This window comes from Pleurodeles waltl, chromosome 12 (assembly GCF_031143425.1).
Source record: "Pleurodeles waltl isolate 20211129_DDA chromosome 12, aPleWal1.hap1.20221129, whole genome shotgun sequence".
NCBI classification, from domain to species: Eukaryota; Metazoa; Chordata; class Amphibia; order Caudata; family Salamandridae; genus Pleurodeles; species Pleurodeles waltl.
Window position 1 is genome coordinate 526,330,303 of NC_090451.1, and position 18,187 is coordinate 526,348,489.

Genomic DNA, 18,187 nt, shown 5'->3' on the forward strand with positions numbered 1-18,187 from the left:
GTTGTTGATCCCCTGCACTTTGCGCTATGAGATCAATGATTAATTCTGTGAGAGGTACTCAGTGAGGTAACCCTTCACTGCTTTGAGATACTGCATCCCTTCAGAGGTATGGGACCATCTTGTACCACTTGTGGTGGGCAATGAGCTCAATGTGACCGGAATTTCACAGGGAGGCGATATACCTGCACATGAGATGCCACATTTAGTTTAAGTTTACAGTTATTTTGTACTTCTGCAAAGGCCAAAGGCGTATCCATATTAAATAAATTGTCTATTGCTGATAACCAATCCTCCGAAAAGACGCTGTTAAAATTCTATTCAATCATTGTTCCACAAGGACAGTAGAGGGGAATTGTGTATTTTTTTATGTTTCAGTTTTTTGTTTAATTTAATGGGTACTTGTCATGGGTCTCTACCCTAAGAACAATTAAGTATTGAGCTGTTGCTTGGGTTTTTGAAGTCAAAATAGGCAACATATCAATGAGTGATAACTGTTCCAATTCAGTTGTTAATCATTCTGGAGTACTGAGTGAAGCTGGTCTAAGCCATTGCGCTCCCGAAATCATATATACCATTTGGTACTGGAAGAAGTTGTCTAAGTTAACTTGACTTGTTATTTGCTTAGTTTTCTTAATAGAAATTCTTGGTCTTTTATCGGAAATGAACTTGTTCAGCTCCTCGAAGAAGCAGGATGATGATCTAATTAGGATTGGGTTAAATAAGTAATTTCCATGCGGAAGACCCTCACTTTTGAATCCTCATCAAAAAATACATTTAGAATAGCAGGAGTCCACAAGGAAGGTTATCTTTGATAGTAAAGTACACTTGTTGTGTTTAGTTGAGACTCGAATATCATCATTGAACCAGGCACCTAGATGTTTCATGGAAGAAGGCAGTTTTTAAAGATTTCTGATTGGAAACCAGTGACCGAGTCTTGTACTGGAGGCTCACACACTTGAGATGGAGCCATCATCAGGTGACATAACTATCCCTATAAAATCCTGACCCAATCTGAGCTGTGACAGTACTAGGAGAAAGACATACAAAACTTTGCCAAACACTGTTTTTCCATTTAATGCACTAGCCACTGGATTGAATAAGGCAGTTTTGCCTGTTGCTCGTTTTGTACAGTATAACCACTTGTTTCCACTAGAATATCTTCAATAAAACCAGTCTGAGAAGGATGTAGGGTGACTGGTAGTTATAATGCTCCCCAGGCAGTTCAAGCGGGAGGGAGGGCAGGACATTGGAAGGGGGAGGCATTAACCTCGAGTCCTGGTTAAAGGCCCATGCAATGTCGAAACTGATGTTGTGGTTAGAATTTATTGTGGTAATGTGGAAATAGTTGTTTTTTCTTTTCTGTTTAAAAAAAACAAACAAATATAATTAAAAAATAATAATTCTAATGGCAGTTAGCAAACAGTTTGGCATAGATTTTACAACCCAAATATATTGGCAAAATTGGACTGTAGTTTTTGGTACCAATGGGTCTTTATCATCTTTGTGTATTACAGCAAGCGTGGATTTTTCTGCAGTGCCCCCAATTTTACCTTTCTGAGAGAAATACCAAAATAGGTACACTAGTTCGTCAATGTTTATAGCACAATCTGTAGAAGGGAGCTGAAAACACATCCGGGCCTAGCATTTGGGGAGAGAGTGGACGTCTTGGTTTGTCTAATACAGCCAATGCTTCACCATATAATCCAGGAAGTCCGTATGACCCATCTATGACTCTTAATTGTGCAGTACCTCTATTTTTTTAATTAGGATATGCATAGAAATGACGAAAACACTGAAGCAATGTCAGTAGCTTTTGTAAGAATCTTAACAAGCTTATGCTTAGGAGCAGCTATTTGGGTTTTCTTTAAATTTTAAGTCATACGCCAAAACCTTCCCAACTTTGTTGAGCTCGCAAAGGTTTTTTAGCTTTTTTACTTCTGCAGTTAAGTTCCAATCTATCTCCTGAGAATCCCTTGTATTTCTGTAGTTTTTGTTCAGTGGCGTTGTCTTTCATGCACAGTTGTTCTGTATCCAAATATTTAATTTCCATATCTAAAGTCTAAAGGCTTGCATGTTGAGCTTTATTTTCCCCACCACAATATTCATCTTTGCACTTCTAATTATGGCCTTGAGTGCATCCCACAGCATTTGTGTAGATAAGAAAGACTGTTTATTTTATGCACTAAATAGTTCAATAGATTTTATTTTAATGGTTTAGAGGGATCCCAGTCTGACACTAGCTCTTCGTTCAGTTATACTATGTGGCAGAGGTCTGCCCAATCTATAAGACACCCATACAAAAGCATAGTCCGACAAATATCATTTTTTGTTATCCTTGATCCGTCTGTCAACACCACAGATGCTCCAGTTATCCAAATTCTTGAATGACTTTGGTGGAGAGCTGAATAAAACATGAATCCCTTTCCTCTTAGTTTAACATTCTAATGTCTTTCAAATTATGTTGGAAGCATCCACTTTTTTGTACGGTTACCTGGCAAACCTAGAAGCTCGATTTTCTTTTCAGAAGGCCCTCCATTGGTAGATTGAAGTCTTTCCAGGATGACGTTAGCATCTGTTGGTAACTCTGTTAAGATTTTATTAAGTGATGTCCAAAAATCTTAGGATTACGAGCATACACATTTAATACAGAAAGTATTGATTGACCTTTCTGTGGATTTGATTTTTACAATATTTTAATCACCTATTTTGTTTTATTCGCCATCTGTCGGCAAGCAGTGGCAGAGTTAATCTTTAAATGTGACCCTGGGCTATTGTGGTAATACAACCCCCTGCCCCAACATGCTGCAATATTCCAATGTTACCTTCCTTTTTGTCAGATGGCTCAAGCCCTTAAAGATAAGAGATAAAATATATAGAAAAGCCAACAAATTTGAGATGGTAATAATCCTGTTGGGATAAGGGTCAGTGAGCTAAGAAGAAGGGTAAGGGTCAGTGAGCTCAGAAGAGTAATCTTAACCAGTCTCTTGTCTACCCAGTACAAAAATGTATGGACTATATTATAAACTTGTTGGACATGTAAGCAAGCGCCTCTCAAAAGAGGTCTTCATCCTTCATGTAGGAATTGTATGGTGCATGCTTGCGAAAAAGAGAGAACCATGCAACACAGTTTAAGAAAATCAGACCTTAAATTCCAACCAACCCCACCCCAGAAATGAACTGCAAAAACCCTGGAGTCCTCAAGGAACATTTCCCTTCTGCCCTATGCCACCCACCCCCCCAATCATTTATAGAAGATGAGCTAAAATATACAGGAGAAAAATGTATGGGCTACATTATACTCCTCTCTGGTGTGTAAGTGGGTGTCTCTCAAATGAGGTCTTTAGTCTTCATTCGCCACATAAGTGTACGGTGCATGCATGATAAAAAGAGTTAACCATGCAACACAAATAATGGGAATCAGGCTTCACATCCCAACCAAACCCACTCCAATCCACCCCACACCAGAAGTGAACTGCAGAACTCTGACGTCCTCACAGAACAGTTCCCCCTCCAGCCTAAGCCACTCCCCGAATAAGTTATCGAAGATGAGCTATAATATATAGGAGATCTTGTAGGTGTAATGGGAATGAGATTTTTTTGAATGACTATAATCTTTGACTGGAAAAAAATCTGCAACCAAAAACCTCAGTTGAGTGTAAATATCTTATCTTGTTGTGCAGCAACGCTTGCCTTGCCCCACGCTGGAGCTGCAGATATGGACACTCTCCATCAGAGTCCAGATACAGGCTAATTCTCACCACCTCTCTCTCTGGCACGTTTACTCCTAGACTGCCCTTCTGGAATCCCAGAGGCAAAAAGGGCTTTGTTTGCTGGATGTGTTGTCCAGTTCCAAGATGGCAGCTATCATTTGAGCTTCTGTGTGATTCAGCCCAACTCATGGTGGAGAGTTGAGGTGTATGGCATAGCGTCCTGTTTGGTCACTAAAAAAAGGAGGAGCTTCTGAACATTTCACTTCGCTGCAACATATTTGGTAAGTATTTCTTCATTGCTTTCTTCACTTGCTGGTTCTATTCTTGCTGCAGGTTTTTTCTCACTCATTCCTGGAATTTTACTCTCAGGATGTTCTTGCTCCTGTTTTAGTCAGCTTGCTGCAAGTTCTATCCTCCGTTCCAGTCGTCGCCATCAGAACTAGAAGACATTCATCCTTCGTGCCATCTTCCAAGAGGTTCTTTACCTATTGGCCTTTCGCCCCTTTGGGGCTCCTTCTTTGAGGCTTTTGTTGCTTGGTGTGTTATTAGGAGACTGTTGACATTGTGGCAGCTTGAAGTAGTCTCCCTTACCTCTGGCAGATGAAGACAAGGAAGCTGAGCCAGGCTAGGTGCCCAGCTATTGACAGGTTTCAGGGCCCACAAATCAGACTACACAACCAGATTATGGATCACTTACTGGGGCTGCTGCTAGATCAGTCAGAGGGTTTTGTGGAATCCATATAACAAGTCGCGGAAGACCTAGCAATTGAGGAGTGGAAATTTGGCCTTAAGAGACAGGCCTTATGTGGGTTACCCAATTGGTGCCTAGACCAGACCAGCATTGGTTTAGGCCACACTGCTGGTTACATCTGAAGATCCCAATCTGACTAACTATTCTAAGTTTTGGACAAATTGAAAAGAATGTTAGAGGCTGGACTTAGGGTTCTCTTCTTTTTCAGGGCTCAGATAAGATTGTGGTGTAACGGCCAGAGCTGCTGATTTTGGTACTGGAGAACCAGTTTCGAGTCTTGGCGTTGGCTCAACATTCTGTGATTCTGGACAAATCACTTAATCTTCCTATGCCTAACAAAAAATGAATGTGTCAATGTTTAACGTAACTGATGCTCATGAAAAAGTGGCCAAATACCCTTGGGTCGAGTTAACGGTATATAAAACTCCAACAAGAAAAAGGAATATATTCTGCAAAGGAATCGATAAGTGATGGCTTCCAGTGGAATCATGCAATCTAACTTCCAGTGAGAAGGCAAAGATAATTCCTTAGGTTCCTCTAAAATTTCAGAAAATTATTGATATTAGACCTGCAAGGATTGAAGGACATTTACTATATTAGAATTGTGTGATTTTATTCCATGAGCCCTGGCTTGTGAGACCAGCAGTCCTCAGAGGAATACAAGTGCTTATGACAGTATTGGAGGAAAGGCAGATTGTCCTTGTTATCCAGTTGATATAAGAATCGTATTGGGCAAGCCAGGAACTCCCAATACTGGAGCTTAACTGGGTGAAGTAATGATATCAAAATAAACTAACTCTTTGTGATCTCCAAAAGTCAGTATCAAGGGGACTAACAGCTCCTTAGCTTGGCTAGAGACCAGCAGCAAAGTATCCACAGTTTGGAAATGTTTCTAGAGAGGATTGTGTTTCCTTTACAGTAACTGTGGTTGGCCACTCAACTTTTGCTCTCATTTGTCTGAGAATCCATGGAAACTCCTTGTGCACTCAATGTGAAGCCTAAATATTTCACTTAGGTCTTGTTAAATTGATATTTCTATGGCTTGCAGTAAAGATGGCTCTGCCTTAACTTGGATACGACTTGGAATACATATAGAGAAATCACAATCTTCTCTCAGGGGTTAGGAATTTTATGAAATATCTGCTTGTTAATGGGATACATGGCTTGATATATTTATTTGCCCTGTGAAAGATACACCTGTCCCTTTGGTACCATGTAATTCAGTGACAAATTATGGCAGCAATCTTATTATACAAGAGCGCTGATAATTGCCTCCCTGAATATGCCAGGGCTCATACTATGGTAAGGTTTGAAAAAGGGTAAGCAATAGTTTCAGGGTTGGAATGCCCTTTTGAGTCTGTGCAAACATTATTTTAAGTATAGGTTGTATTTGCATTTACCATCATCAAGACATAACAGTACCACCGGCCAGCATGATGACATAATTCAGGCATAGCACTGTACGTTCCTCAACAGAAAAAGGATCCCCACCCAAAGCCCACAAAATATTCCCAGTGAGACAGTGCAAACTAACTAACTTGCATGTTTTAGGTGTTTCACCAGCTCTTCTCTAATCTTTTCCCATACAGAGAAAGGCTGGAAATTAACTCCTGACAAGGGCAGAAGTAAAACTTTGGTTGGGAAAAAGTGGTTGGAGGGAAGGGCAACTTGTAAACGCTCAACAGATTTTTGCATGAGCAAAGCTATACATGCATATTTGATCAGGCTTAAATACAGTTCACAAATATTTTCTACGACTACAAATTCCTGGCCTACATCTCTAAATTCTTGTGAATTCATGAAAGCCGTAAATCTCCATTAATGCATGGACTTATACCATGGGTGCACCTTTGTGATCTTCTTTAAGAATTGGGACCTTTTGTTTTTATTTCAATTCTGTTTCTCTATTTATTAGCTGGCTTTATTGTGAGTGGCAGCATTCTGCTCTTTCATAAGAAGCTTATTGCACATAGAGTAATTTTATTCAGTGCCCTGAACTACTGTGGCAAGTCGTGATTTTTTAGTTCAAAAATATTTTTGCCAATGTTAGTTATGATGGTGAGGACCCAGCAGCTCCCACAACAATAACGTTTTACAAAAAATGTGTCAAAACAAGGCACACACATTGACAAAACCAGAAGGCTGACCACCAATGTCAGACCTATTGGCTTTGCCAGTGCTTGTTTATATTCATGTTTCCCATAATCGTGTTGGAACTGGTAACGCTGTTTTTCCCATTATGAATATTGTTTTGGAAATTTCAAAATCTCTCTGTAGTCCATATGCACTAATTTGAGCATTTACTTCTCCATTAACAGTGCACTCATTGCAGCTCTTCACTCTCTTCACTCTATCCTGTGATATGTTGCTTCACTACATTTGATTTGATCATTTCCAAATGTATATCCTATTAGAAAACCCTGCTCTTTTCTGTGCTTAATGTGCATCCTATTGCAGTGTCCTTCTTCATAAAATGGCCCTTGTGCTTTAATAAAATGTACATATTTGTATAACTTTTTTCTCCATCAACTCTGCCTTCTTCAGCGAATGTATATTTTATTACAGCATCCATTTTATCAAATGTGACCCCTGGTGCACCAAACGTGTCACTAAACATGTCACTAAACATACCTGCCCCGAACCTATTCTTCGCATAACTGTGCACGACTGAAAGTGAGTTATTCAGTATTCGCATTGAGGCAACACGATTACCATCTTACGTCAGACGGCTCTTTGACTAAATGTGATGTAGGCTTAGGAGACATCAACTCTACCCTGCTCCAAATGCTCGTTCTCTTTTAGTCCTACTCCTGCTGCACCAAATGTGCTGCTTCCTCTGTCTCTCTCCTGAACCAAATACGTTTTCACAACTTGTCCCTCTCGAGCACCAAATGTGCCTTTAATTCAGCACTAAATGGGCCTACATTGTCTGCACGAAACCTTCCCTTGTCAGTTATCCCCTACACAAAATATGCCCTCGCTGCCCCCATCAAAACAGCCTTTAATATCTTTCGCTCTAGTGCACCATGTGTACCTTTGCCACACCACATCTTCGTTCCTCGCACTTTCCGTGCATCCGTTTTATTCGTCATTACTTTCCTGACGACCCTATAATCTCTTTCAAAGCACAGGTCTTGCTATACCTCAGCTGCGCTTGTGATATATTAACAATGATCAGAAACCCCAGGTGTTGATTCATTACAGTATTGTCTGCCAGTCATTGGGGTGCATTCGGTGTGAGCGGCATGGGGGGAAATGAAAACTGCGAAGGAAGAAATGAATTAGTTATGTGCAGTGTTCGTCTCGTACAATTTTTTTTTTTTTTTTTCATGGCCGTCCGACAAATATGTGAGCAGCTGACAGAATACAAACATGTTTATACTGATTCCGCATTAGATGTGTTACGGTCCTTGAAGCCCATTTATTACGCATTATATATGTTACGGCCCTTGACGCCAAATGTGTGTAGTTTTTCCAAAACATTCTTAATGTTCACTCATCAATTCTCCTTTCTGGTTTTCCTGCCAATCTGTGACGTTAGACTTTGAACATGAAGCCTCTGTGTTTTGTTGTTGTTTTTGTTTAATGACTGACTGTTAACCTATTCTTGGGTCCCTTGGTTCGGTTTTCTTTGGCGTATCTATGATTTTAGTCCTTAAATGTTTTCTTAGTCAGTATTTCTTGGACAAGTTCAATGAAAATTATCCCAACGTTTGCTTATGTCAAATTGTGTCTTTGGATTTCTTTGTGTCTATAATTCTAATGCGTGATTGTTGAGTAATTCTCAAGTCTGCTTTCTTTGACTCTTCTGTATCCCTTCTCGGTTATTTATTCCTTCGTGTAAATTTGATTTTCATCTCTGCCCCTAGATTTAGGACATACCTCCCTATTCCATTTATATGTCTTTATGATGTTGACTGATTAAAGTCTCTGTTGATTCATTTGTCCTATTTGTGATTTGAAAAGATTAATGCTGAGTGATTCCTATATCGCTGTTCTAGTTGCTGACTTGAATTTTTGTTGTTTTGTCTTCCAGAGTCTTTATGGAGAATGAATCAGTGTAAAAAGCAGCGTCTTGATTATGCTGCTGGTCCCGAGATGTACAGCCCTGATGTCCATGTGGAAATAGAGGACCTCTTTGAGAAAAAGTTTACCTACCAGAAACCCAAGAATAATGAGTGGGCCCTCCCGGAACCAGATAAATTATGTAACACTGATCCCCAGGAATATGAAATGCTCCTTGCATTGAAGGAGTCCCTCAACCAGGTGAAGAACCTCCTAAGTGATAAGAAGCTCGATGAATGGCATCTCCACACCTCTTCCACCAACAAAGCTGGACGTATAATTTCTGAAGTTAGGAGAACAGTTAATGCGGAACTGTGCACCCAGGCTTGGTGCAAATTTCATGAGATATTGAGCAGCTTTCCTCTCCTTCCCCAAGAAGCCCTTTGGAATAGGGAGCTGAACTCCGTTCACCTGTGTGAAGCCCCCGGAGCTTTCATCACCAGCCTCAACCACTATCTGAAGTCTCATGAACTTAATTGTGATTGGAACTGGGTGGCTAATACTTTGAACCCGTATTATGAAGCCAATGATGGCCTACAGATGATTGCAGATGACCGATTTATTGCCAGCACTTTGACCTGGTGGTACTTTGGCCCTGATAACACTGGTGATATTATGAAGTCAAGTCATCTTACCGGGCTGCAACAGTTCATTGGCCACATGTCTTGTGTTCATTTGGTCACTGCAGATGGTAGCTTTGACTGTCAAGGAAATCCAGGAGAGCAAGAAGGCCTGGTGGCTCCGTTGCATTACTGCGAAGCCATTACTGCTTTGATGATCTTGGGCACTGGTGGTTCCTTTGTCTTAAAGACCTTCACATTGTTTGAACAAGCTTCTGTCAATCTGATTTACCTTCTAAACTGCTGCTTTGAAAAGGTGTGCATCTTCAAACCTGGTACTAGTAAGTCGGGTAACTCGGAAGTGTATATCATATGCCTGAATTACATGGGAAAGGCAGCTATTCAACCTTTGCTGGACAAGATTGCTTGCAATTTTGGGACTGGAATCCTTAATAAAGCCCTCTTTCCTCAACACGCCATTCCAGATTCCTTCATTCAAACCCACCTTGGCTGCTGTTCATTTTTTCACAAGCTCCAGACTAACACTATCCTGGAAAACCTCCGCTTGTTTCAGCATAAGACAAAGAAAGACCTTGCAAGGTTGACTGCCTTGCGAGACTATGCAGTTGAGTACTTCTTGCAGAAGTACAACATGAAGTACATTGCCAAAAAGCAGTGGATAGTGAAGAAGCCCAATGTTGGTTGCAGTCTTGGAAACCGATGGGTGGGAATGAGGAACCGGCGCAGTGACACTTTCAATGAGAGGAGGGAACTAGATATGCTGTCCTGGGAAAACAAGGTGCTGAAAGGCTTTTTCTTGCCTTGGGCAGAGAAACATTCTGAGTGTAACTATGGAAAAGGTATTGTCCTGGAAAAACCATCATTTCCTCTGAACTGTGATGAATGGTACATGGTGGAGGGGTTGAAGATAGCCAAAGTAAAGTGCTCACCCTTTTGTGATGGTGAGCTCCTAAAGAGCCTCAATGAAGCCATGGTGGGATCATCCATAAGTAGTACAGTCACAGAACTTCCCCTGCAGTCGTGCCCATCCTGCCATGCCCTGTCTGAAGAATTCATACTTGCTGAATTGTTAGACCTTTCCATTCAGCATCAAGAAGCCTCTGTCAATCGACTGAAGGGCCAAATTAAATGCTTCGTTGTGGGGATTCCTTCGCTGTGCAATTACCAAAGCCAAGACAACATAGAGGTGATCCTCCTGAAGGCACAAATAAACTACGAATATCGCTGTTCGTTGTTGCATGATGGTGATCCCAAATATCATCAGCACCTTCTGCAAGCTATCCTTTTCTCAATGCAGCAGCTGCAGCCGGAATCATCCTTGATCCTCCCCATCATGTCCTGCCTTACACGCTTCACAGCTGGCCTCCTTTATATTCTGCATCACTGCTTCCGGCATATCAGCTTTGTCTGCCCTATATCTGCTCAGTCGATGGGAATTGGTGCTGTACTGCTTTGTAGTGGGTACGAGGGTCTTCTGGCTCCCGTCCTCACCCACCTGCAGACTCTCAGCACTGAAGTGAATTCTATGCTGGACTTGCAAAAGCAAGTGTTGGAGTGTGTGCCAATTGAACACCTCCTTACGGGTCCACTGCTGGAGTTTCTGTGGGATCTCAACTCTGCTATCACCAAGCAGCGCCTGCATGTTATTGGACAAGTAGCTCACCAGAAGGAAAGCAATGTAAAAGCGGATTGAGAAGAACTGCACCGCATTGGTGTTGTTGGCAGTTGTCCTGGTTTTCACTCCTTGATTACTTTTTCAAGAGACCTCTTTCCCTGTCCAGATGTGCCTTACTAATGTACAGATTTTCCAAGTTTCTGTTGTTGGGGACAGCATTGTAATTGAAGAATTTGAGAGTTCCAAAATAAGAAAATGCTGTCATGTGGTTGAAAAATTAAGTTGTATTGTGGAATGGTTGGTTGTTGACCATGCTAAGTGCTCAGTTTCGGCGGTGGCTGTTTCAGCTACTCACTGCTCCCATCCTCTTGGTGGGACTTCCTATGCCTAGATGTGGAAGTCCCTCTTCAAATCCCCTAGGGTGTACTAATCACATTGAACTATGTTATTTGCCTACTGAGCAGGTGTTAAGTTTAGTTTGTGTTTTTTGTTCTTGATTAAGCAAACCCATGTTTGTTCAGCTTAATTTTACCACCTAATACTTTATAAATTCCATAAAGCTTTTTCACCCACCATAATCTGCTGATAGATTTTCTGAGTCCTATCCCATTATAGGAAAGTTAGTGTCTACTGTCCGCCTTGTAAGTTCAACTGTGGAAAAAGTCTCTTCCTGCCCATTGCACTTGAGACATCACCTTGTAGTGGAATGCAAGGGGAGGATGGCAGTAGTGTTCCTTTACACTCTAGTTTTTGACAGTTCTGGTTGGTTGCTTCTGCCACACTCTCCAACTCATTACTATACCACCTCAATACGTATTTGTTAGCCTGTTACCCAAACTGTTATCTACTGGTGGGGGACAGTTATGGCCAACCGCCTCCTTTAAAGTAGATCTTACTAACGTAGGTGCAGCTCTGCAAATTAACTGTCTTAACTTTTTAATTCTACATCCCCTGCTCCTGAACCTGGCATAGCTGCCAATTTTACTTTCTGGGACCTTGAGCCACTTTTGTATTTTAGCTGCATAAGCCACTGATGTAGCCTAGGACTCTGCATTTAACAGTTTTGCCTTGGCGCCTCCAGCCTTCTTCAAAGCTTTAAGTGTTGACCAGGGTAACTGCCTGGTACCTTCACTTTGTCTCTTAGTCTCATTCATAGAGCCTGTGGTGACACCCAGGGCTTGGATATCAGTTAGCACAAAGCCTAAACAGTGCGCCCATCCCTTAGTAGATATGTGGGTTCTTTTGTGTAGCACACACTGTATACTGGATAGCTACTAGAGCCCTGACATAATTTAAGTTGTGGTGCACATAAAAGTACTGATTTGAATAACTCAGAGTCTCACTCTTCAGTGTGAGTTTCACACTACTGTCTGAACTTCCATCATTGCCAACCAGTTCTCATTGACCTTGCTCAAGCTGTTGAAAGTAGAGCAGACTCCACGCTGACCTTTTCTAAAGAGACTGCCAACAGAGGTACCCAGTTTATGCCACCCTTGATGGTGATTTTGCTTGAAAAGTAACAGGAGACAAATAACATAATCGTCAGACTGCAGTAAAGCTGTGAATGCAAAGTTGTCGGAGATGTGATTGGGGGAAAAAGGGTATCGATTCAGAATTTGTCTTTCAGTGCCTATTAGTGCGATCCTCCTAATATCACTGTTGCCTGTAACTTGGCCAAAGCTAAATTTAGGGACGCAGTGGTTGGAGAATGGCAACACCTTAAACTCGATCAGAGACCTCTTAACATATTATGTTGTGGGCATCTTGTAAGTTTGGCTCCTAATTGCTTAAGTGGATTTGGGCATTTTTATTTTTAATATCCCCAAGCGGATGTTCAGTATGTATCATCCAAGTAAAGGGAAACTATTGGCCTAAGAGGGAGGTAAATTCCTAAAAGTACCTGTACTATAGAAAATTCTCTACCTAGCTCTCCTGTTCTGAGTTATGAAATCGATACCCTCTGAATAATTTCACAATGCAACTCAAAAGCTAGACCCCATGAAACAAAGGGACATTTTGGAATCCTTTATTTTGGGGAATGTTGGTGATGTGCTTGGGTAGAGAGAACAGCATTATTTCTTTTCACTATATGATCTCAAACATTTTTAATGACTGGTGACACGCTGCATACCTGGTCAACTGGGGGCAGAGTTTTTCTGTCTCTTAGCCAGTCTGATCAAACCATGGTGACTCAGTCTAGTCGACCATATGGCAAACAAGCTCCTCTGTAAATAAACCACAACTTTATTTTGGGTGCAGTGAAGTTTCCGCTCTCTCCTAATTCAGGTATGTTGGTGTCGTACAGTGACTCCTCACTTGGAAGTTAGCTAGGGTGGAGGCTCGTACTCATTAACAACCATACCAGGAGGCACTTAGTGAAACCGTGGTTCATAGATAATTGATCAGCGGCAGGCACTGGAGCGCAATTGTTGATGAGCATTTTGTCTGGCGTTCTAACATCTTAGCTTTGCTCTTACGGAGCTGGACTTTTCACCCCTCCCTTCTTAAATCTTCTAAGTGTTCAAGCTTTTGTCACTTGCTGAGGAGATGAAGTGGAGCCTGCAATCAGCTGCCTCTGCAAGTGCATGCCCAGCAAAACCATGAGCTGCTATGGTTAATGTCTCTCTGAGCTCATGAGCTGCAGACCACTCACTTTCCTTCAGGCCTATTTCATATTGTTATGTTTTTTATAAAGACATCTGTTATGCTCTGGTGAACCTGGCATGAGCGGAAGACCTATTATAAGTCACTGCCTCTCGGACATAAGTTCAGTGAGTAACAGGGAAGGCAGGAATTTAAAGCAAGTGTAGAATGCAACTTTCAGTCTTGTTTTGGACATTTTTCTTTTTGTGGGTCCTTGTATGCCATTCCTGATTTACCATGTCTTCTTAAATCAGTCACGTCTTTGTGACACATAAAGTTTGATACGGTCATTATTGTCATCTTTGAGCTGCTAATATCACATGCATGATAATGATAGAAAGGGGAGTCAGACAGCAGGAGTAAATGTGCAGTGAGGAGACAGTGTCAAGGGGCAAGGGGTACAGAGCTTTTATGACTTTACCATTATCATAGGGCCCAGATGAGACATGGAACATTAACTTTCCACGCTGGAATGGTCCAGTGATCAAGCAGAAACAGCTGGATGATAAAGTCTCTACCGAATTACGCCAACGAAGCGGGCTTTCACTGGATTACAGGAGGTAAAATAAATGTAAAGGAATATGGCAGGATGGCCAGGAGCAGCATACAGACGACAGACCTTTAATCATGGACTATGAATAAAGCACAAGTAGATGACGGCAATTTATGGGGCATGTGAAAGACTCAGGCCATGGCAGAACGAGAAGTAACACAACAATTGTTTGTACCGGGTAGTGTTTAGCCAGATATATGCTTTATCCAGAAATGATTCCAAGTTCAAAATAGGTTTGAGGTCCAGCAACCACCATCCAACACATTTGAATTAAACAAGGATCTGTTAAAGTTAATGATTTTGTTTTACTTTAGTTGAATTACTCGCTTCCAGTGAGTCAGAGAATTGGCAGCTGTGAAGCCACACTGGTGATGCATCGTTGTATCCATCAGATTTTATTTCAATGTTTATAATGTGTACATTGTGAGTTTCCTTTTACATAAAATGTATTTTCATTTTCTCATGTGTCCTTGTGTATTTTTTACTGTGTTTTTTTCCGGTGGTGATTCACATTATTCTCCATAATGTTGGTAGGAATACAACAGTGGTGGATGCATATTGTCCGACAAAAGGGTGGGCAAGCTGAAGGGAAGAGAAATAAGAAACTTGGAGCTGTATTGGCGTGATATTTGTTAGTTATCTTTCTTTCCATGCTCTTCCTGACAAAGTAATGTTCCCTTTTACTGCTCTTGCAAAGACGCAGCAGGACGTTTCATTGATTTTTAAAAAAATTCTCTGGGTTATTTACTTTTATTCATTGAGTACCTTTTAGTACCCCTCATAGTTTCTGTAAGTGTAATGATCTGAAGGTTTCATGTATAAATTGAATGTCGTCATTGGGCATTTAAAACTTTATCTGATAACGCACTCCATTCAGACATTCTCACTGTTTCTCCACTGGAGTGATGTTTTCTCAATTAGACAGAATTTAAAGGGAAATTGCAAGTGAGGAGGTGAGATCACACTCCGCTTATGCTAAGTACCATAACATCTCCTCACCCTGGGCTGCAGATCACTTTCTCCAGCTTGACACATTACAGCACATTTTTTACTGAGAGGTGCCATTGGTCCTAGAATAGCCTTTCCTAGACCAGCCACTGTTGGCATTCTGGTTTGACCTATTTAATTTGCTGTGTCTTAATCCAAGACTGTGTATGGCTGGAGTATTTTTTAGAAGATGAATTAGTTGTCCTTTGCGTTCTATCTGGTTTTCATAAGCTGTAGCCCGGCTCAGTACACGTGGAAGACTCTGGAAAGCATTTTTGTTAAATAGGTGAATTTCCACTGTTATTTATAAACGAAAATATACAACCAGTGCCAACAATTTTTTTTAACTGCCAATTAAACAATAACTCGCAATAAAGCACATTTGACTGAAATTGCCACTCCCTAAACATATTTTAAGCTGACAAAACAAGGAATAAACAAGTATTATTAAAAGATGTTATTGACTGAAAACATAATTATGCGAGCAGTGGCTTAATCTCTACCCAGCCTCTTAAGGTGATGGCTTGTTTTTCCATTGATACTTAAAAGTAAGAGAAGTTATTGATAATTAAGGTAAGGTGTTTACTGGCCACAGCTTTTCCAGTCTCCATGTGCCTGTGTATGTTGCCTTCTGGGCTCTCACACCTTTAAAGGTTTGGACTGCTGCCAGGAGATTAATTTTTTTATTTTTACAAAAGGTTGACGGTTGCCTGAAAGTCAAACAGGTCTGCAGCAGATGCATGACAGGAAGAGTGGCTTAAGGAATGAACAGGACTAGCTCCTGCCCCCACCTTTTGACAGCTCCACTGGAACACTGCCATTGATTGTTTCTGGTTGAGTTTATAATTTATCCTCAATTTCTAGAATCTATCCCATAGTCAAAATCTCCTTTAAATGTCATTATTGGATTTCACAATGTTACACTGACAAGAATTGATTATAGAAACCATCACTCCTGTAGTTCAGGATTCAGTCACGTTAGAGATCTCTAATCCAGGCTGCATGCCCTGGCCTTCCTATGCCCGCAGTGATCCGGATCTTGAACCTTGTTGTAGTCTAGTGAAATTATGATGGGAAAATAAATTTGATACATCCTATTTGTACCATAGATTTTTTAGAGGAACCCCGACCCATGAACTATGTGGTGCAACTTCAAATAAAGAATACAACCTCATCAGCCCCTCTAGAAAAAGAGAGCTGGTGGATCCAAAGTTTAGAGAGGGCAATCGTTGAAACTACACCAATTATGAAAGCTGAAAGCTCCTCTTACCGCTTTGATTGCTGCTTCCACTGTTCACAGGAATGTATGGAGCAATTTACTGAACATTTCCTTTGAGAGAATTAGAAGACTCTAAAGATCTCATTGAGAAGATGATGTTCCCGTTGGACCAGTTTATCAGCTGCACTTTCCGGTGGCACTTTAATCCATATCTCATTAGGTTGACCAAAAAGATAATGACCTGCATTTCACCAGGTCCCCACTGTATGTTGCCACGTGGGTCAAGAGAACCTAAAGATGAAGATGGCAGCTGAAAAGTCTGGGTTAAAATTGAAGAAAGACTATCCAAGTTATAGTTCAAGAACTACAACAGGGGCTAACACAAGCAGGTTAATACACTCGTCTGGTTAGATAAAGAGGAAACCAGCAGACTTTGGTCACCTAAGTCAAATCGTCTCCTAAAGCAAGATGAGAACTCAGTTATTCTCCCCTCATTGGTGGTGGGTGACAGCTTTCCCACCATTTCCTACATTGGCAGATAATGAACAGACCCAAACGGTTGCTACGCGTTATACAGAATGGATGCATATTGAGATTTTAACGTTCTCTACCTGAAATTCTACCACTGCTGTCAGTCTTTTCTCATAGACTAGCTTGTATAGGATACAGATAATCAGAAAGTGTTACAAGTAAGTTTTCCTAGTACTCGAAGCACAGAGGCATTCCTGCTACTATTTAGCTGTGGGAAGTTGACCAAAATGTAAGTTTATACCGATTTTTTCAATCAAAGAATAGTGAATAAATCTGTCAAGATGAAAAAATTCAGTATGCTAGCACTCCTGTTTTTTTTTATGACCAAAATGTATGGAGCTTGGACAAGCGCCATACAATTGCAGGACCTGCGGGCTCGTATCCCACTACGACTAAAACACAGGCCTTTCCATGAATGTCTAAATCAATAACAACTACTGCCAATATGTGGCGTTTCTTACTACAATGACTAGCTGTTCAGAATCAGCTTACAGGAAAAGGTACAGCACATTTAACAATCGTCAAACATTCTTCAAGATCTAGGTCTTTCTATCTCTCAAATCCTATTTATTCAGTTCTTAAAAGCAGTTTTGGACACATGGATTGCAGAAGAAGGGACTGATTGTTTTTATACAGAGTGATTGTCCCCTAATGATACCTACACTAACAAACACGTCTCTTTCTCCTGGGCTCCATTACCTTGTGTATCTTCCTAATACCAGAGGTTGGATTACAAATAAGACCCCTTATGGAATGCCTGAAACACCAATAGTACGCGAGGCAGGGGACTGGTCCTACAATTCATAGTGTGTTTGTGTCAGAAGAAAAATATATTAGCACATCCAGTTTCAGCATCCATCAGTAGATAAAACCTTTGTAATATGGCTTTCAGGATGATGGGTGTAGGAAATCCATCATTTCTCTGAGGTCATCCCAGATATTTCACCTTTTGCTGGACCCTATGCTTTTGCTGGCTATATAAGTTTGTGCACTCACTATACCCCTGCTAACCAGGAGTAGAGCATCTGTGCTTCCCCTTTCAATATGGCTGAATTGGCTTATTTTAGACTTTTCACCATTTTGAAAATGCCCTGACACATGGCATGTTGGGACTGTTTGCAATAAGGCAACCAAGACCTACTGCAAAAGTAGGTCGGTCAGGGCTTCGGTACTTTTATTCCATTGCTGAGAACAGAGCTAAGAGTCACCACCACCCAATAGCTAGTTGCAGGCATAAATGTTGCATCACCAGACACACTCTTCAGAACGCTTACTGGATCAGCGAAAGATTAGAAGAGGACTGGATGTGTTCTCTGTGACTGAAGAGGAGCCCTAAAGGACCAAATCTTCTTTCTCCTCCTCCTCCTCCCCCTCCTCCTTCTCTTCCTCATCCTCCCCCACCCCCACCCCCCTCCCAGGGCAAAGATGTGGACTATAAGTGGCCAGCTGACTAGTGGCAACTGGACTGGGAATAGATGCCATTGTTAACCTTTTTGTGGCACCCTGTGAGTCTAAGTGCCTCCCATGGGATG

General features: G+C 41.2%; 1 protein-coding gene across 1 annotated transcript in view; it reads left to right on the forward strand.

The window, feature by feature from the left end:
* Positions 1 to 14,377, forward strand: part of CMTR2 (cap methyltransferase 2) — a 27,908-nt gene extending 13,531 nt beyond the window's left edge. Inside the window, exon 2 of the mRNA XM_069217469.1 lies at positions 8,498 to 14,377. Within this exon, the coding sequence (XP_069073570.1) occupies positions 8,512 to 10,800 (2,289 nt within the window). The 5' untranslated portion in view covers positions 8,498 to 8,511 and the 3' untranslated portion in view covers positions 10,801 to 14,377. The remainder of the gene's footprint in view (positions 1 to 8,497) is intronic.
* Positions 14,378 to 18,187: the final 3,810 nt, after the last annotated feature.